The sequence below is a fragment of the Macaca mulatta genome, chromosome 11, assembly GCF_049350105.2.
Source record: "Macaca mulatta isolate MMU2019108-1 chromosome 11, T2T-MMU8v2.0, whole genome shotgun sequence".
Classification (NCBI taxonomy): Eukaryota; Metazoa; Chordata; class Mammalia; order Primates; family Cercopithecidae; genus Macaca; species Macaca mulatta.
Genome location: NC_133416.1, coordinates 58,264,427 through 58,285,227, shown reverse-complemented (window position 1 = coordinate 58,285,227; position 20,801 = coordinate 58,264,427). Strand labels below are relative to the sequence as shown.

General features: G+C 46.8%; 1 protein-coding gene across 16 annotated transcripts in view; it reads left to right on the top strand.

Annotated features, from left to right (window-relative positions):
- The first annotated feature begins 5,791 nt into the window (after positions 1 to 5,791).
- CSRNP2 (cysteine and serine rich nuclear protein 2) overlaps positions 5,792 to 20,801 on the top strand; it is a 23,669-nt gene continuing 8,659 nt past the window's right edge. The window contains exons 1-6 of one of the 16 annotated variants that reach the window (XM_077954234.1): positions 5,792 to 6,160; positions 6,733 to 6,868; positions 10,470 to 10,558; positions 12,046 to 12,217; positions 13,175 to 13,411; positions 16,402 to 16,661. In XM_077954234.1, the coding sequence (XP_077810360.1) occupies positions 13,261 to 13,411; positions 16,402 to 16,661 (411 nt within the window). In that variant the 5' untranslated portion in view covers positions 5,792 to 6,160; positions 6,733 to 6,868; positions 10,470 to 10,558; positions 12,046 to 12,217; positions 13,175 to 13,260. Of the gene's footprint in view, positions 6,161 to 6,732; positions 6,869 to 9,751; positions 9,918 to 10,469; positions 10,559 to 12,045; positions 12,218 to 12,794; positions 13,089 to 13,174; positions 13,412 to 16,401; positions 16,662 to 20,801 lie in introns of those variants that run through there. The other 15 variants (XM_077954237.1, XM_077954233.1, XM_077954240.1 and 12 more) reach the window with 15 other exon arrangements.

Here is a 20,801-nt window from a genome sequence, read left to right as displayed (position 1 = left end):
TTTTGTATTTTTAGTAGAGACAGGGTTTCGCCATATTAGCCAGGCTGGTCTCGAACTCCTGACCTTGTGATCCACCCACCTCGGCTTTCCAAAGTGCTGGGATTCCAGGCGTGAGCCACCGCGCCTGGCCGAAAATTTCAAATAGGTTTAGCATTTGCGTTTTCAAATTGAGACACTGAAAAGTTGTATATGAATTAAAGTTTTCAATTGGATTAATATCAATTATAAGGGAACTTGCTGTTTAAAATAATATTATAGGCCGAGCGCTGTGGCTCACGCCTGTAATCCCAACACTTTGGGAGGCCAAGGCGGGCGGATCACGAGGTCAGGAGATCAAGACCATTCTGGCTAACACGGTGATACCCCATCTCTAATACAAATACAGAAAAAATAGCCGGGCATGGTGGTGGGCTCCTGTAGTCCCAGCTACTGGGGAGGCTGAGACAGGAGAATTGCTTGAACGCAGGAGGCGGAGCTTGCAGTGAGCCGAGATTGTGCCACTGCACTCCAGCCTGGGCAACAGGGTGAGACTCCATCTCAAAAAAATAAATATAAAAATAAAAATAAATAATATTATTGTATTGTTGTCTTATTGTACTATTTTTTACTGATATGCTATTTTGGGACATGAGTTTTAACTGGTTTACCTATTATGCGAATCTCTGTTTTCATATGTTAGATTTGTTTAAGATGAGGTGCACGTTTTAATTAATGCAGATTCTTGTTTTCTTTTCCTTTTTTGTGTGCGGGGAGGACAGAGTTTCACTTTTGTCGTCCAGGCTGGAGTGCAATGGCGCATATGACTTCTTTGGTGTTTGTGCTTTCAGTTTGCTGTGGCACTCTTTTTCTCAGATTTACACATACTGTTCTCTTTTTGTTAGTGTGGAATTAGTCACAAAGAGGTGCTTGTCTCTCTAGATCTGGAATATAATTAAATGTAAATTAGTGAAGTAACATACAACTTTAGGGCTAAGTCTACAGATTCCTTTTCAGAAAAACAAATGCAATGCCTTAGATTTTTATTTTAACTCTTTTTCTCTAAGAATGTCAACATATTATATACTCTGTCCAATTTTCTTCACCTCTCTGGGGAGTGTGTTCTGGTTTATCTTTTGGTGGTAAGAGGTAGTTGATACAGTATATATTTTGGTGTCAGATAGACCTGCATTCAAATCCCAGATCCTTCTCTTCCTGGATATGACTTTGGACAGAGTCATCTTTCAAGCCTCAATTTTATCATCTTAACCCTATGAATTAAGTATTAAAAAGGAGGTAATACTTAATTCATAGGGTTATTTGAGAGTTTTAAAGGGATTATGAGTGTGAAACAGTTTATACTGAATACACCTGTTCATTAGCTCAATAATCTAAGGATACTACTGACTATAAGATCACCTTCACACACAGACATAGCTGAAGACCAAAGTATAAAACACTTCCCAGGGCCAGGCGTGGTGGCTCATGCCTGTAATCCTAGCACTTTGGGAGGCCAAGGCGGGAGGATTGTTTGAACCCAGGAGTCCAAGACCAGCCTGGGCAATGTGAGACCCTTGTCTCTACTAGAAAAAAAAAAAGAAAGAAAGAAAAGAAAACACTGCTCAGGACATGATTTTTTTTTTTTTTTTTTTTTTTTTAGTAGAGACGGGGTTTCACTGTGTTAGCCAGGATGGTCTCAATCTCCTGACCTCGTGATCCGCCCGCCTCAGCCTCCCAAAGTGCTGGGATTACAGGCGTGAGCCACGGCGCCCGGCTAATAAAACTTTTTTTTTTTTTTTTTTTTTTTTTTTCTTGAGACGGAGTCACGCTCTGTCGCCCCGGCTGGAGTGCAGTGGCCGGATCTCAGCTCACTGCAAGTTCCGCCTCCCGGATTCACACCATTCTCCTGCCTCAGCCTCCCGAGTAGCTGGGACTACAGGCGCCCGCCACCTCGCCCGGCTAGTTTTTTTTTTTTTTTTTTTTTTTTTGTATTTTTTAGTAGAGACGGGGTTTCACTGTGTTAGCCAGGATGGTCTCTATCTCCTGACCTCGTGATCCGCCCGTCTCCGCCTCCCAAAGTGCTGGGATTACAGGCTTGAGCCACCGCACCCGGCCTTTTTTTTTTTTTTTTTAAAGATAGAGTCTCGTTCTGTTGTCCAGGCTGAAGTTCAGTGGCGCGATCTCGGCTCACTGCAACCTCCGCCTTCCTGGGTTCAAGTGATTCTCATGCCTCAACCTTCCAAGTAGCTGGGATTACAGGCATGTGCCACCATGCCCAGCTATTTTCAGTAGAGATGGGGTTTCGCCATGTTGGCGAGGCTGGTCTTGAACTGGCATCAAGGGATCCACCCGCCTTGGCCTCCCCAAGTGCTGGGATTACAGGCCTGAGCCACCATACCCAGCCTGTTATTTTTATTTTTAGTGACAGAGTCTCTGCCAGGTGTGGTGGCTCAGGCCTATAATCCCAGCACTTGGGGAGGCTGAGGCTGGTGGATGGCTTGAGCACAGGAGTTTGATACCAGCCTGGGCAACACAGGGAGAACCCCCGTCTCTATTTTATTACATTTTTTTAATTAAAAAAGAGAGGGGGGGTCTTGTTCTGTCACTCAGGCTGGAGTGCAGTGGCATGAACACAGCTGTCACTGCAGTCTTGACCTCCTGTTTTCAAGTGATTCTCCCACCTCAATCTCCCAAGTAAATGGGATCACAAGTGCATGCCACTGCACCTGGCTAATTTTTAAAAATTTCTTGAGACAGAGTCTCCCTCCATGTTGTCCAGGCTGGTCTCAAACTGCTGGGCTCGAGCAATCTTCCCTCCTCAGCCTCCTAAAGTGCTGGGATTACGGGTGTGAGCCACCATGCCTGGTCCAGATGATCTTTTTTTTTTTTTTTTAGTAGAGACGGGGTTTCACCGTGTCAGCCAGGATGGTCTCGATCTCCTGACCTCGTGATCCGCCCGCCTCGGCCTCCCAAAGTGCTGGGATTACAGGCTTGAGCCACTGCGCCCGGCCCAGATGATCTTTTAACTGATCAAGAGCTTATTCCCAAATTGAATTCTGCTGTCTTCTCAAAGGATGTGCTAGCCTTGGTTTGGCTGTCTTTTAATTTGGTGGCATTAACCAATGGAGGTTAATGCATTGGTCACTGGGGCTGATGGTGCCCTGATGAATTTCCATGACTGCTGGAACACTGGATGAGTAAGCATATGAGACACTTTTTTTTTTTTAGCATCCTCAACATGGGCATTAGGCTGGTTTTTTGTTAGCCTACTGATTTTATAGAGTGGTCTAGGATAGTTTTCTCTTCCCTTTTGTCTTCTGTATGTACAGGAAGAATGGGATCATGAACCAAACCTTCTACACAACTGAATAGAAAGCTTATGATTAAAAATAGCTAACATTTACACAGCACTGACTGTTGTAAACATTTTCCAATATATCAGCTGTTTAATCTTCACAAAACCCAATGACATAGACATCGTCATCCCCGTCTTGCAAATGAGGAAGCTAAGGCAGAAAACTTACGTCCCTTGCCTGGGGTCATGCCACTAGTAAGTAGAGGAAGTGGGGTTTATATTCAGGCGGTCTGGCTCCAGGATCCATGGTCTTGATCACTGTTATATTGCATCTAAATTTCAGCAAAGAGGGAGATGATAAGTGCATGTTACCAAAAGATTGCTTTTTTCTGATCTGCTGCTTTTTTATTTTGCAGTGTAGTGTCCTAGCTTCTTGGAGTCTCTGATGTCACCTAGGGGAGAGAACCGAAATTCTTAGCATTTTTTCCCAAGCCATCCAACCTCTCAATTCTAAAGCTGAGATGGCTTGGTAGCTAGTGGATCTGGCTTCATAGTTTCTTGGTTGCAGTGAAAAATGCACCAGGTTTTGGAATCAGCCTAACCTGAGTTTAAATCTTGCTGTCCATCCATCTATCCAATAAATATCTATCATGCTCTTAAATGTCAACTATAGGATTTGTACTGTGTGCTGAGGATACAGTAAACAAAAACAATTCCTTAGTCAGGTGAGACAAGACAAAAACAAATACGTCAGGTGGATGCTAACAAGAAATATAAGGCACAGGGATAGAAACTAAGGAGAAGCACCATTTTAGAAATATGGTTAGGCATTTGTGCCCAGGAGTTTGAGGCTGCTGTGAGCCGTGATCGCGCCACTGCACTCCAGCCTGGGTGACAGAGGGAGATCCTGTCTCTTAATGCAGGCAAAAAGAAATATGGTTAGGGAAGATCTCAGATATGGGGACATTTGAGCAGTTATTACGTGAGGGAGGAAGTATGTGGCTAGCTGGTGGAAGCCAGACAAAAGGCCTTGAGGTAAGAGAATGATTGCCCTGTTGAAGGAACTGCAATGAGGCCAGTGTATTCAAGCAGAGTATGGAAGGGGGAAAGTAGAAGCAAACAAGATGACAGAACAAAATGAGGGGGCGTGGTGGGGGGCGGGGGACAAGAGAATGCAGCTAGAGCTTGCCGAGCCTTATAGTTCAAGCCAAAGACAACAGAGAAGAAACCAAGACAATGTGTCCTTGGCAAATCACATACAACTTTTGACTTTTTAATCTTGGTTTTCCCCTTTCTTTTTTCTTTTCTTTTCTTTTTTTGAGACGGAGTTTCGCTCTTGTTGCCCAGGCTGGAGGGCAATGGCGCAGTCTCGGCTCAATGCAACCTCCGCCTCCCGGGTTCAAGCTATTCTCCTGGCTCGGCCTCTCGAGTAGCTGGGATTAAAGGCACTTGCCACCACCCTCGGCTAATTTTTGTATTTTTAGTAGAGACGGGGTTTCACCATGTTGGTCAGGCTGGTCTCGAACTCCTGACCTCATGACCCGCCTGCCTTGGCCTCCCAAAGTGCTGGGATTACAGGCATGGGCCACCGCGTCCGGTGCCCTTTCTTAAAAATAGGTTGCGGAAGGGCAGGGTGGCTCATGCGTATCATCCCAGCACTTAGGGAAGCCGAGGCGGGCGGATCGCTTGGGCCCAGGAGTGCAAGACCAGCCTGGGCAACATGGCGAAAACCCCTTGTCTATTTAAATAAATAAGTTAGTTTGCAAACTTGAGATCATGGCAATTTTTTGTTTGTTTGTTTTTGAGAGGGAGTCTTTGCTCTTTGGCCCAGTTTGGAGTGCAGTGGCGCGATGTCGGATTCACGCCAGTCTCCTGCCTCAGCCTCCCGAGTAGCTGGGACTACAGGCGCCCGCCACCACGTCCGGCTAATTTTTGTATTTTTTAGTAGAGACGGGGTTTCACCGTGTTGGCCAGGATGGTTTTGATCTTCTGACCTCGTGATCCGCCTGCCTCTGCCTCCCAAAGTGCTGGGATTACAGGCGCGAGGCACCGCGCCCTGCAGCAATTTTTTTTTTTTTTTTTTTTTTTTAAGAAAACACTCAAAGCAGTTTCTCATGTAAGTAGATAACTCAAGATATTGCTTGATTCTTTATAACTTGGGCAGGCTGCAATAAGTCATATTGCTGAAGACTAAGACCCCATGAGCGAGGAGAAGGCGGGATCATGTTCCTAATGGCGTGTGGTACTGGCGAAAGGAAAAGGGAGCTTTGGAGGAGAATTCGTTTTTTAAGATCAGTAACTGAGAGTCTCCTCTCTTCCCCGATTAAAAGGTTGCAGCAGAGCTGCCGCCTCCGGAGCCAGTTTGCCCGCCGGCTTCGGCTTTGCAGCAGTCACCGCCTACAACTCCCGGCATGCTGCTGGGTGTGGAGCCGGCACGTAGACTCCATTTCCCAGCCAGCCCCGGGTCTCGGTCAGGACGTGCCGGCGCCTATAAGAGCCAGTGCTCTGCGGCCGGAGCCTATTGTTAGCCGGAGCCGGGGCGGTTCTGGGCGTCTGCTGCCGGGGGCGCCCGAGTTGCCGGAGCCGCCCGGCCCTCTCTGCCTGCCGGCTGGGCTGCCCACCGCCCTCCCTCCCCGCCCTGCCGCCCTGGAAGCTCCCCGGCCGTCGCCGCGGGGCCCGGGACTCGCTCGCTCCTCCCTCCTTCCCACCCGGGCTAGGGCGGCGGCGGCAGCGGGGGCGGCAGAGACCATCACGGGAGGAGGCAGCTGCGGCGGGGCCGGTAATGGGCCTAGGGGTGCGGGGCGGAGGGTGCCGCCTCGTCCTTTCTCGGGATCGGCCCTCGGGCGGCCGTGGAGGAGTGGTCAAGCCCAGAGCCGTGCGGATGGAGGGGTCAGAAACGAGAGGCTCGGACGGGAGCGGTCGGGGGGCGGGGAGGTCGGGTGCCGTTGGGAAGGAACCGAGTCGGGAAGAGGCGTGGGAGCGAGGGGCACGGAGGACGCGGGCCCGGACTGCGGGGGCAGCTCGCGGGAGACCGATGGGCGGCTTGGAAGCCTGCAGGATTGCGGATGAGGATTGAGTTCGGAATGGAGTGGAGAATGATGTGGGATGGAGGAAAGTGAAGGAAGGGGAGGGGGAACAGAGGAAAATGTGGGAGGAGTGGTTGGGAATTTGTGAGTAGCAGGCAGGAAGGGATGAGGAAGGCTGGGTAGGGGCTGCAGAGGATTGGAATGAGCGGGAAGGTTAGGAGGAATCAGAGGGAAGTCGACCGAGGGCTGAAGGGTTCGGAAGGAGTGTTCATTAAAGGGAACTGGTGACTTGACATATCCCTTCGCTCCTGTTCCTGATGTCTCCCGTGTTTTTGGCGTCGTGTGGGAAAATGAAAGCATCAGTGGCCCTGGTTGCTAGCTTGATCTTTTTTCATAGGCCCAAACACGCAGCCAACTGCCACCCTTCCCTTTTAGGGCTGTGGTCTTGATTCATCCTTTTAAAGGGGTTGAGAGTGACAGTGTGACACACAAACTGTTCTTCAAAATGAAATGCTAGAAGTTATCCCCACAAGACAACACTGTCCCCTTGTCCTGCAGTTTTCAGTTCAAGGTAAATCCATAGTTCAGATGTTTTCTTCACTGGCTTTCTGTCTTGCAAATCCGCAAAGCCAGGATGTTGGTTGTGCCGGTGTTATAAATGACTGGATATCCTTGAGAGTTAATGCAGCATCATGTTCCAATTCCCACAAAGATCTGTCTTCCACACGATGGTAGTTTAGGCATGGAAAATTCTAACCTTGTATTAGCGAATGGGTACAAATCAGGGAGTGGGGGTGGTGAGTGCACGGCTTTCTTTAAACACCAGGCTTAAGCCAGGGGTTTTCATTTGAGCGCTTTATAAGTTCATGATCCTGGTGATCACAAAGACACATGGATCCATGAAATCCATAGTATTTGAGAAACTACAGTATCTTGTAAAAGGAGAAACAGGGCAGGTTATTTTATTCAGGTTTATCATAACACAGCAGCAAGCCTTCCTTCTTCCAACCCAGCTACAGATGGTAGCCCTGACCATCTTACTGGAGATTGTGATTCCTTGACCTTTCGCAGAAGGTTGGGTTCCAGTCAAGTGAAGACGCTTTCTCCTGTGAGATGCAGCTTATTACTTTGGACTCATTTAAGAAGACACATATTACCTAAACTTTGCAAATAGATTATTCCAGAAAATTTTGCCTGGGCAGTCCTTCTTGCTGGTCTCTCATATGCTTTTTTTTTTTTTTTTTTTTTTAAATTTTATTTGTTTGTTTTGGTGGTTATAGGAATCCTTATAGTCCTGAAAAAAACTTAGATCTAGTACTAAAATACATATATGCTGGTAGACCTCTTTATTAGGTGCTAGCCTGATGTCTTCTATGCTCTGGATCTTAACTATTTCGTATACCATTGGGAAATCTTCAGCTAGAAACCCTTGAGAAGGCCGGGCGCGGTGGCTCAAGCCTGTAATCCCAGCACTTTGGGAGGCCGAGACGGGCGGATCACGAGGTCAGGAGATCGAGACCATCCTGGTTAATACGGTGAAACCCCGTCTCTACTAAAAAAAAAGTACAAAAAACTAGCCGGGCAAGGTGGCGGGCACCTGTAGTCCCAGCTACTTGGGAGGCTGAGGCAGAAGAATGGCGTGAACCCGGGAGGTGGAGCTTGCAGTGAGCTGAGATCTAGCCACTGCACTCCAGCCTGGGCGACAGAGCGAGACTCCGTCTCAAAAAAAAAAAAAAAAAAAAAAAAAAGAAACCCTTGAGAAAAGACCATTAGACATGTAGCCAGAAAGTGTCAACTGACCTTTCATTTCACTGGCATTTAAAAGCTTTAAAGAGGGTTGCGTTATTTTCTCCAAAAGCATTTGTTGAGTTGGTCATTTTGACAGTTAACTGTCAGTTTTTACCTGCATTCCCAGGTGCTAAAACTTAACAAATGTATCTCTTGAACACAGGCATTGATCCTCTACCAATGAATAATTGAGAGAGGTAGGAATGACTGATTTTTCTGGTTGTAGCTTGAAAGATTAATTTGATGAATTGGAAAGTATGGAAACTATTCTGTTACTATTGCAAAGAAAGATTTCTTTTTTCAAAAAAATATTTTATTTATTTATTTTTTTGAGACAGGGTCTGGCTCTGTCACCCAGGCTGGGGTGCAGTGGCACAATCTCGGCTCACTGCAACCTCTGCCTCCTGGGTTCAAGCAATCCTCCCGCCTTAGCCTCCCAAGTAGCTGGGACGACAGGCACATACCACCATGCCCAACTAGTTTTTGTATTTTTAATAGAGGTGGGGTTTTGCCATGTTGGCCAAGCTGGTCTTGAACTCCTGGCTTCAAGTGATCTGCCCGCCTTGGCCTCCTGAAGTGCTGGGATTACAGGCATGTGCCACCATGCCGGGCCAATTTTTCAAAAATACAGAGACAGGGTCTCGCTGTGTTGGCCAAGTTGGTTTTGCACTCCTGGCCTTAAGCAATCCTCCTGCCTCAGCCTCCCAAAGAAGGATTTCTTCAGGGCACTAATGGAAGTGAACAGGAGGTTTGTTCTTGGTGCCCAGTGAACATCTTTATCTAAAAGTCAAGTTCATATCAGAGTCTTGGACAAGGGGAACTGGGTTGAAATTTAATCTTATATTGGTTGTTGGGACATAATAGATCTTTTTTCTTTTTAAAAAAATAATGGAGCTAATGTCAGAGAAAATGCTGCTAACAGCCTGGGTAGGGTGAAGAGCGCAATGGAGTCTCCTTGAGGATTTCCCTGAGTGCCATCCACGTGAATGGAAGAGTTTGACCATAAGTCAGTATACATGTTATTTACACACATAGCCATAGGTTCTACTTATTCTCAGACAGCTTAAGGAAAATACTTTTCTCCTAGGTGTCACATCTTTTTTCTTTCTTACCTATCTCCTGTCATTGCCCAGAAACCACTATTCCAGAAGTAGGAGGAGGAGAATAGAACAAGTAGCCAGCAATCCTTGCTGCATCCAAGCTCACAAAAAGTAACCTAGAGAGAACTGATACTCCTGAGGGCAACCGGGTTAAGACCGTGGAGAATTCTAGTAATAAAGATGATTTTGGAGCAGACCCAAGTTCATATGGGGCTTAGAGAGAAATATTCAAAGGAGATGCTACCAGAAGCCTGGGGACATCTGAGGAAAGAACAGGAGTGGACATTTACTTCCAGTCATAAATCCTTGAGTGTTTCTAGGCTGAGGAAAAAGCCTGCCTGCCTGCCTGCCTTCTTTCTTCTCTTCCCTCCCTCCCTCCTTTTTTTGACAAGGTCTCGCTTGACATGTCGCCTAGGCTAGAGTGCAGGGGCGCAATCACAGCTCACTGCAAGCCTGGACCTCCTGGGCTCAAGTGATCCTCTCAGCCTCCCAAGTAGCAGCCTCCCAAGTAGCAGGGACTAAAGGCGCACACCACCATACGCAGCTAATTTTTGTATTTTTTGTAGAGACGGAGTTTTGCCATGTTGCCCAGGCTGGTCTCGAGCTCCTGGACTCAAGTGATCTGCCTCCCTCAGCCTCTCAAAGTGCTGGGATTACAGGCGTGAGCCACTGTGCCTGGCCAAAGGCCACTTTTCTAGTAGCAGCACTAACTGGAGCTCAGTTACAACTCAGGTGGGCCTAAAACCCTTTCTGAGAAAGCAGATTTTTAGCTCAGTCAGATTTATCATATGGCTGATAAGTGGGGAAGCAAAATTAAATTCAGTGGGCAACATTATTATATATCTTTTTTTTTTTTTTTTTTTTTTTTGAGACAGTTTCACTCTTGTTGCACAGGCTGGAGTGCAATGGTGTGATCTTGGCTCACCACAATCTCCACCTCCCAGGTTCAAGCGATTCTCTTGCCTCAGCCTCCCAAGTAGCTGGGATTACAGGCATGCGCCACCACGCCTGGCTAATTTTTTTTTTTTTTTTTTTAGTGGAGATAGGGTTTCTCCCTGTTGTTCAGGCTGGTCTTGAACTCCCAACCTCAGGTGATCTGCCCGCCTCGGACTCCCAAAGTGCTGGGATTACAGACGTGAGCCACCGTAAATTCTATCTCTAAAAAGTCCCACCAACATAAGTATTCAGTCACAAGTTGTTCTCCCTCCCTGCTACAATAGAATGGAATGAGAAGTTTGTTTGTTGATAGGTATCTTTTTTTTTTTTTTATACTTTATGTTCTAGGCTACATGTACACAACGTGCAGGTTTGTTACGTATGTATACACGTGCCATGTTGGTATGCTGCACCCATCAACTCATCATTTACATCAGGTATATCTCCTAATGCTATCCCTCCCCACTTCCCCCACCCTACAACAGGCCCCGGTATGTGATGTTCCCCACTCTGTGTTCAGGTGTTTTCATTGTTCAGTTCCCACCTATGAGTGAGAACATGCGGTGTTTGGTTTTTTGTCCTTGTGATAGTTTGCTGAGAATGATGGTTTCCAGCTTCATCCATGTCCCTATAAAGGACATGAACTCATCCTTTTTTATGGCTGCACAGTATTCCATGGTGTATATGTGCCACATGTTCTTAATCCAGTCTATCATTGATGGACATTTGAGTTGGTTCCCAGTCTTTGCTATTGTGAATAGTGCCGCAATGAACATACGTGTGCATGTGTCTTTATAGCAGCATGACTTATAATCCTTTGGGTGTATACCTAGTCATGGGATGGCTGGGTCAAATGGTCTTTCTAGTTCTAGATCCTTGAGGAATCGCCACACTCTTTTCCACAATGGTTGAACTAGTTTACAGTCCCACCAACAGTGTAAAAGTGTTCCTATTTCTCCACATCCTCTCCAGCACCTGTTGTTTCCTGACTTTTTAATGATCACCATTGTAACTGGTGTGAGATGGTATCTCACTGTGGTTTTGATTTGCATTTCTCTGATGGCCAGTGATGATGAGCATTTTTTCATGTGTCTGTGGGCTGCATAAATGTCTTCTTGTTGATGGATATCTTTAAACCCAGCTAAAATCTTAACCCATAAAAAGCCCTCGGCTTGCTCCTTTCTTACCATGCCCTAAGAATGTGACCTCTGATGGTAAGATCAGTAACCTGAAGAACTGAACCGATACTTTGGGCATGTTTTTTAATTTAATTACAATTTTAATCAAATATTTGATTCTTTTTTTTCCTCCCTGGCCAAATTTATTTCAGGAATGTGCTTGTCTGAGACTTCTGATGGCTGAGGTTTCTTAGATACATCTCGTGACTTGAATGCACAATTGGATGCAATCTGGATAGATTAGGAAATACCTTCTCTAAGGTACTTATTAGGTCTGGTTGACTTTGTAGAGCTGATCCAAGAGCAGGCAAATTGCTTCCAACAGACACAGTCCAGAAAAACAGCTCTGTAGCAGGCATCTCTTAACACCACAGTATATTCTGGGTAGCTGCTCTGCAGTAATGCAGCCCTGTCGTTCTGGGCAGTGTTGTTATTCCTGCTGCATAATTAGCAACTAGTGAGATCATAGTCTGGGGAGATTCTGGCATTACTGAGGCAAGGGAGGGTTCGTGTCTCATCACACATGGCTCCCGCTCTGACAGCATTTCTGCTGAGCAGATTCGTGTACTTCTGGAACTTAAATCCAAAGATGGAGGAAAAAGATTTGTACCTAGGAAATGGACTATCTCAGCCTCCTTGGTTGTATTAAAGCGTGTTGAAAACAACACTGCTTGCCATATTGATATAACCAGAATACATTGTTACTTCTCTTGCTATTTGTTTTCCCCTTGCTGATTTCTTTATAGAGGGCAAAGATTGTAAAGCTACGATGTCCTTGCACAGAGGATGGTGACAGACCAGATGAGGCCTATTTTATGGAGCAGTATGAGATTGGGAAAGATTCTGGGTTTTGAAGCCATGCAGATTCTAATCTTGGGTCCATTCTTTGGTACCAAATTTGACCTTTATAGAAGCCTGGTGAGACACTTTACACTTGTGAAGATCTGGGTAAAGGGTTTTCCTGACTGCTAATGTCCTTCAAAATTGAGTGCCTGGAGCAGTATTTCCCAAAGTGTATTCCAAGCATTATTTGCACTCTAAAATACCTTGGAAACAGTAGGTTCCATAATCAGGTTTGTAGAAACACTGCATTCTGTGTTCTCTCAGCCGTCACCATCCTTATTAGTATATTAAAAACCTCTAAGAGGTTCCACTATAGGCAATTTTTAAAACCCTTTTGACACAGCAGTCCTATTTCTATGTAAAAGCTATTAATACCATAAGATAGGCACTTTGGGAAATGCCGGGCTGTATTATCACTAGGAAAAATAAGTGGGTCTAGCCGGGTTCAGTGGCACGTGCCCTGTAGTCCCAGCTACTCTGGAGGCTGAGGCAGGAGAATTGCTCGAGTCTAGGTGTTCAAGACCAGCCTGGGCAACACAGTGAGACACTGTCTCTAAAATAGATAAATAGTTGGGTCTAGTCTTGGTTTAGGCAAAGCCTAATTCTGCCTTTTTTCCTTTTTTTTTTTTTTTTTCCCCAACCAAACAAGTAGCAGTGATAATTGTGTTTTTGATCTCAAGTTCTTCTCACTGGTCCCTTGGAGAGCTTTCCTATGTGATCAGAAGAGCAGCTACTGTGATTCCTGGGCTAATGAAGCCTAGACCCCAGCTGGATTGGAAGCAAAGGCCTTCCCTCCACTGGGAAAGGTGCTGCTGCTACCCATCTCATTATTCTAAGAGTGACTGAGAATGGAGGGGCTGTTGAGAAACGAAAGTAGGAGAATGTTGGCCAGAGCTAGTAGAGAAAGAACATAATGTTGAGAAAGCAGACATCAGTGCTAGGTGAGGTGCGTGCTTTAGAGAGCTGTGTGTGTAGACTGGGGAGGGGTCTGTCTTGGGACAGGAATGCTGATTCCTTTTTTTCCCTGGGCAGAATCCTAATGTACCTGGCTAGCTGGTGGTGAGCAGGGGCTTTGGGGCCAACTTGTTGGGCTCCCCAAGGAAACCCCTTTGAAACCAATGGATGCATTCACGGGCTCGGGTCTCAAGAGGAAGTTTGATGATGTGGATGTGGGCTCATCAGTTTCCAACTCGGATGATGAGATCTCCAGCAGCGATAGTGCTGACAGCTGCGACAGCCTCAATCCTCCTACCACTGCCAGCTTCACACGTGAGTAAGCTGCTCCCTCCCTGCCTATACCCACATTCCCCAAGCAGTAGAACCCATGGCAGCTTGAAGCAGCTTCTATGTGGCTTGGGGATTTGCCCTTAATCATCATCTTTCCTTGCTCTTTGGAGGACCTCATTTCTCTAATACTGTAGACTGAAGTCTAATTTATTCTAGCTGGTTTTACTTGTGTTGTGGGTTGCTGGTTCCCAGAATGGGTTAAATTAGATTGAAGAAGGAGTCCAGGACTCTATCCTGCCCCCACCAGAGTCCCAGAGAGTTCCAGGAAATTGAGCTGTAGCAGGATATAAATGCTTGCTGCTTGGACAACTGGGGCAAATCCAGATTTCTTAATTCTTTTTTTTCTCGAGACGGAGTCCACTCTTGTTGCCCAGGCTGGAGTGCAGTGGCGCCATCTCAGCTCACTGCAACCTCTGCCTCCTGGGTTCAAGTGATTCTCCTGCTTCAGGCCTCCTGAGTAGCTGGGATTACAGGCGCCTGCCACCACGCCCGGATAATTTTTTTGTGTTTTTAGTAGAGACAAGGTTTCATCATATTGGCCAGGCTGGTCTTGAACTCCTGGACTCAGGTGATCCACCCGCCTCAGCCTCCCAAAGTGCAGGGATTACAGGCGTGAGTCACTGTGGCTGGCCAAGATTTCTTAATTCTTACGGGTCTGTTAGTTCTGGGAAAGAACTTCTGATACTATATGAGGGGTTGCCCATGGGCCAAATCTGGCCCAATGCCTGTTTTGAAACTAAAGTTTTGTTGGAACACAGTCATACCCATTGTCTGTGATTGCTTTCACGCTACAGTGGCAGAGTTGAATTATTGCAACAGAGACCTCATGGCCTGTAGAGCCTAGAATAGTTACTGTGTGGCCCTTGACAGTTCGCTGTCCCCTGCTGCAGATCAGTGCTGTCGAATGGAATTTTCTGTTACGATAGAAATGTTCTGTATCAATGGCCGGGCGCGGTGGCTCAAGCCTGTAATCCCAGCACTTTGGGAGGCCGAGACGGGCGGATCACGAGGTCAGGAGATCGAGACCATCCTGGCTAACACGGTGAAACCCCGTCTCTACTAAAAAAAAAAAAATACAAAAAACTAGCCGGGCGAGGTGGCGGGCGCCTGTAGTCCCAGCTACTCCGGAGGCTGAGGCAGGAGAATGGCGTGAACCCGGGAGGCGGAGCTTGCAGTGAGCTGAGATCCGGCCACTGCACTCCAGCCTGGGCGACAGAGCGAGACTCCGTCTCAAAAAAAAAAAAAAAAAAAGAAATGTTCTGTATCTGCATCGTCCAACAGTAGCCAGTTGCCATATGTGGCTATTGAGCACTTGAAATGTGGTTAGTGGCCGGGTACAGTGGCTCATGCCTGTAATCTCAGCACTTTGGGAAGCTGAGGTGGGTGGATCACTTGAACTCAGGGGTTTGAGACCAGCTTGGGCAACATGGCGAAACCCCGTCTCTACAAAAAATACAAAAATTAGCTGGGTGTGGTGGCGTGCACCTCTAGTCCCAGCTACTCTGGAGGCTAAGGTAGGAGGATCACTTGGGCCTAGGAGGTTGAGGCTGCAGTGAGCAGTGATTGTGCCACTGTACTCTAGCCTGGGTGACACAGCAAGACCCTGTCTCAAAGGAAAAAAGAAAATAAAGAAATATGGTTAGTATAATTGAGCTGAATTTTTTTTTTTTTTTTTTTTTTTGAGATGGAGTCTTGCCCTGTCACCCAGGCTGGAGTGCAGTGGCACAATCTTGGCTCACTGCAACCTCCGTCTCCCAGGTTCAAGTGATTCTCCTGCCTCAGCCTCCTGAGGAGCTGGGACTACAGGCACGCCACACCACACCCAGCCAATTTTTGTATTTTTAGTAGAGACAGGGTTTCATCATGTTGGCCAGGATGGTCTTGATCTCTTGACCTCGTTATCCGCCCGCCTCAGCCTCCCAAAGTGCTGGGATTACAGGCATGAGCCACCATGTCCGGCCTGAGCTGAATTTTAAATTTTATTTAATTTTAATTAGCTGAAATTGCCGCATGTGGCTAGTAGCTGCTGTATTGGACAGTCAAGCTATAGATTGTTATATCCAGAAAAGATTACCTAGAGATCCTCTTCCCAGCTGATGTCTAAAAATGGATTTTGTGGTCATCTGTTTAGGTATAGTCAGTCTGGAGGCAGTGGTATGAACCAGCTGAGGTTCAAGGTCCCTTCTGACAGAGCATTTAGGATTTGCAGATATTAGACAGTTCTCTAGGTATAGAGAGCACGTTTAGAGAAGAAGAGTTGAGAGCCTAGATGGATGAGAGAGAGCAAGCTTCCCAAACAGGTCATCCCTGAGTTAATAAAGCATCTCTTGGCCGGGCGCGGTGGCTCACGCCTGTAATCCCAGCACTTTGGGAGGCCGAGGTGGGCGGATCACCTGAGGTCAAGAGTTCAAGACCAGCCTGGTCAACATGGTGAAACCTCGTCACTACTAAAATACAAAAATTAGCTGGGTGTGGTGGCACACGACTGTAATCCCAGATTCTCAGGAGGCTGAGGCCAGAGAATTGCTTGAACCCCGGGGGTGGAGGCTGCAGTGAGCCAAGACGGCGCCACAGCATTCCAGCCTGGGCAACAGAGCGAGACTCTGTCTCTAAATAAATAGACAAATATGGCCGGGCGCAGTGGCTCACGCCTATAATCCCAGCACTGTGGGAGACCGAGGCGGGCAGATCACGAGGTCAGGAGATGGAGACCATCCTGGCTAACATGGTGAAACTCCGTCTCTACTAAAAATACAAAAAATTAGCCGGGCGTGGTGGTGGGTGCCTGTAGTCCCAGCTACTCGGGAGGCTGAAGCAGAATGGTGTGAACCCGAGAGGTGGAGCTTGCAGTGAGCCGAGATCGCGCCACTGCACTCCAGCGTGGGTGACAGAGCGAGACGCCAAAAATAAATAAATAAATAAATAAGTAAATAGAAAAATAAATAAAACATCTCTCTGTGCTCCCTTCTCAGCCACATCCATCCTGAAGCGGCAGAAGCAGCTGCGGAGGAAGAATGTACGCTTTGACCAGGTGACTGTATACTACTTTGCCCGGCGCCAGGGTTTTACCAGTGTGCCCAGCCAGGGTGGTAGCTCACTGGGCATGGCCCAGCGCCATAACTCTGTACGGAGCTACACACTCTGTGAGTTTGCCCAGGAACAGGAGGTGAACCATCGAGAGATTCTGCGTGAGCACCTGAAGGAAGAGAAACTCCACGCCAAAAAAATGAAGGTGCCTAAGGGGTCTGGGGTCTGCTGCTGTCCATGTAGGAAACCATTTAGGTTCATTGGTTGGTTGGTTGATTGATTTTTTTTTTTTTTTTCCGGGACAGAGTCTTGCTCTGTCGCCCAGGGGGCTGGAGTGCACTGGCATGATCTCAGCTCACTGCAACCTCAGCCTCCCCGGGTTCAAGCGATTTCTTGTGCCTCAGCCTCAAGAGTAGCTGGGATTACAGGTGTGCATCTGTCTAGTTTTTGTATTTTTAGTAGAGACAGGGTTTTGCCATATTGCCCAGGCTGGTCTCGAACTCCTGGTCTCAAGTGATCTACCTGCCTTGGTCTCCCAAAGTGCTGAGACTACAGGTGTGAGCCACTGCACCCGACCGATTTTTTTTTTCTTTTAATTTGACTGTTGTCCTTGGGGTATAGAGATTTCAACTCTTTCTAATGAGAAATCTCAGATTTGGAATCAAATCTTAGTCCGAGACTCCCTTCTTTTTATCTGGCAGGGGAGTCTACCAGATATAGCAAAATGGCTTCCCTAAAATTTCCTCCTCCCAAACCCCCACTGCCTCCCTCAGTTTTATGTATGTATGTATGTATGTGTGTTTTATTTTGAGACAGGGTCTCTCTCTGTCACCCAGGCTGGAGTGCAGTGACTCAATCACAGCTCATTGCAGCTTAAACTCCTGGCCTCAAGCCATCTGCCCATCTCAGCCTCCCAAGTAGCTGGGAACCACAGGCTCATGTCACCATGCCTGGCTAGTATTTTTTTTAATAGTAATGGGATCTCAATTCCTGGGCTCAAGTGGTCCTCCCCTCTCGACCTCCCAAAGTGCCGGGATTACAGGCATGAGCCACCATGCCCAACCTCCCCCAATTTTTTCTTTTTTTAGGTTTAAAATGTGAATACGTCCAGGCATTCAGGTTTGTCACCCTGGAACCCAAGGAAGCACAGTTTTCAATTTCTGGTCAAATGATTGTCCCTTGACTGGATGCACAGAACAGGTTTTGGATATTTCACATTCTCTGAAAGGATCCTGCTGTTTCTATAACCCCCATCACCCTTACGTGATAATCTTGTAGATACAAACAGCATTATCAAATAGTTATTTAGACTTGTATAATACTATGCCTGCCACCTGATACAGCACCAGCTCTTTGAGAGAGAGAGAGGCTGGGAAAAGACCCACCTTAGATGCCTCTTCATAGCCACCCATTTTTTTTTTTTTTGGGGGGGACAGAGTCTCGCTCTTTTGCCCAGGCTGGAGTGCAGTGGTGCCATCTCGGCTCACTACAAGCTCCGCCTCTTCGGTTCACGCCATTCTGCTACCTCAGCCTCCTGAGTAGCTGGGACTATAGGTGCCCAACACCACGCCCGGCTAATTTTTTTTTTTTTTGTATTTTTAATAGAGATGTGGTTTCACCATGTTAGCCAGGATGGTCTCGATCTCCTGACCTCGTGATCTGCCTGCCTCGGCCTCCCAAAGTGCTGGGATTACAGGCGTGAGCCACCGCGCTTGGCCCATAGCCACCCATTTTTTATCTTGGCACTGTTTGGTATTCCCATAGCTATAGTTTCTACTAATTCTCAACAATTTCCCCCAGAGATCCTGATTCCAAATTTGAAGAACACCAGTTTAAGCCTGGCCAGGTTTCTTTGGAGCCCAAAGCATGCTGACCCATATTAAAACAGGTAGCTCCATTATTTCCCGAGTCATGAGAGAGACACATCAGAATGTGGTGTAGTTGGAGAACTGGTGGTAGAGAATGTAGGCTAACCAGAGCATCTCATTCCTTTCTTTCTCTGAGAGCTCTATGTCTACTTCCCTCAGACTATTCCTAAAGCCCTACACCTGTTTTTCTCACTCTAGAATGACATTCAGGCTTCCCTTTCCTCTGTCTTAGGAATTCCATCACTGACCCTATCACCTTCCAGCTGCTGTAGCAACAGCTGGGCAAATAAACACTGTTCTCATCAGTTGCACTGAAGGCATTCCTTCCTTTCCCTAGAAGAAAACTCCTCTCTCCTGAATCTGGCAGAGGAATGATCTGTCAAAACAGTATACCATCCTGTTGTGTTCTCCACTTACAGGAATTCTAGGGACAAAGCCAGGCAAACCCAAGACAGGTACAGAAGCTCTACTTGTTAGCAGGATGTTTAGTGAGCACCAGCAGTGATGACATCTAATACAGCAGCACTCTGGTTTTTTAAAGATGGGGTCTCATTTTGTTGCCCAGGCTAGTCTCAAACTCCTGGGCTCAAGCGATCCTTCCACCTCAGCCTCCCAAGTAGTTGGGACTACAGGTGTGGGCCACTGCACCAGGTTTATCTTTATATGTCAAGAGGAAGCCCTTGCTTTACCTTAGCTAGTTTATTCTTTGCTGAGATTTTTTTTTTTTCCTCTCTTGAAACAGGGTCTCACTGTGTCACCCAGGCTGGAGTGCAGAGGCCTGATCATAGCTTAGTGTAACCTCAAACTTCTGGCCTCAAGCAATCCTCCTGCCTTAGCCTCTTAAATAGCTGGGACTACAGCTGCATCACCACCACGCCTGGTTAATTTTTGTAGTTTTTTTTTTTTTTCTTTTGAGACAGGGTCTCTCTCTGTTGCCCAGGCTGGAGTGCAGTGGCACAATCTTGGTTAACTGCAACCTCCGTCTCCCAGGTTCAAGCAATTCTTGTGCCTCAGCCTCCCTCAACTGAGATTATAGGCATGTACCACCATGCTGGGCTAATTTTTTTATTTTTAGTAGAGACGAAGTTTTGCCACTTTGGCCAGGCTAGTCTCGAAGTCCTGGCCTCAATTGATCCACCTGCCTCGGCCTCCCAAAGTGCTGGGATTACAGGAGTGAGCCACCGTGTCCGGCCAATTTTTGTAGAGACAGGGTCTTGTTCTGTTGCCCAAGCTGGTCTCAAACTCCTCGCCTTAAGCAATTCTTCCCCCTTAGTCTCTCAGAGGTGCTGGGATAACAGTAATGCGCCACTGCCCCAGGCCTGTTTTTAGCCCTCTATAAGAGAGGCAGTTGGTTTCAAAACATGTACATTCTGCATCTCTCATGTACCATCTCATGTTTGTCTTCCTTTGGGGTTGTTCCAGCAGCTGCTTGGTGTTCTGCAATTTTAACCATAATTTTCCTAATATTTTTTTTTCATTTTTTGTATTTTGGCCTGTTATCCATATGAAACTCATTATCATGAACAGTATAAATTGGGAATCTTTTTTTCCCCCAGAAAATATCCAGTTGTTCCAATACCATTTAATAACTAGAAGACTCTTTTCTCACTGATGTGAAATGCCACTTCTATCTTGATATTTAAATTCTCACATCTACATGAATGTCCTTGTGTTACATCTCTAATCCCTTGCCTATGAGAGGACAGTAGGAGAGGGGATGCTTAGGGGGAGGTCAACCCTGGAGATGTAGACAGGAGCAATCCTGAGATCCACAGAAAGGCCCTTGTAGTTGGCCTGCCTAGTACTGAAACCACTGACTAGGGAACCTCCAGAAGCCCCACATTACTTTTCATTTCTCTACCGCCTCCCCCACAAACAAACAAGAAAACCAGGTGTGTAGCTGATTACCCAAGTCTGTTGCATCACGTCTCTCCCAGGAGTTGTCCCTTTACCAGCTCTACTCTGTGGTTGTCTGATGAAATCAACCAAAGGCTCCAGTCATGTGGCTTTCATCCTGCTAGCAGCTTCCAGAGCCCCAGGGATTATGAGGCCTCATTTTCTTTACTTGAATTCTCTAGTGAGTTTTCAGAACTCTTTCAGCCACGGCTTGTCTTCAATCTGTCCTTCCACCGAGACTCCCTTTCTTGGCTCTCTATCCATCCCAGCCCAGAAAACCCAGATTTCTGCCTGTACCTAGTACACTCAGTGTTATTGATACCACCTTTCCTCACATACAGCTTTTCTTTGAAGTCAAATAAAAAAGGATTAGGCCCGGTGCAGTAGCTCACACCTGTAATTGTAGCACTTTGGGAGGCGGAGGCCAGGTGGATCAGTTGAGGTCGGGAGTTTGAGACCAGCCTGGCCAACATTGTGAAACCCCGCCTCCACTAAAAATACAAAAATTAGCTGGGCATGGTGGCAGGCACCTGTTATTTCCAGCTACTTGGGAGACTGAGGCAGGAGAATCACTTGAACCC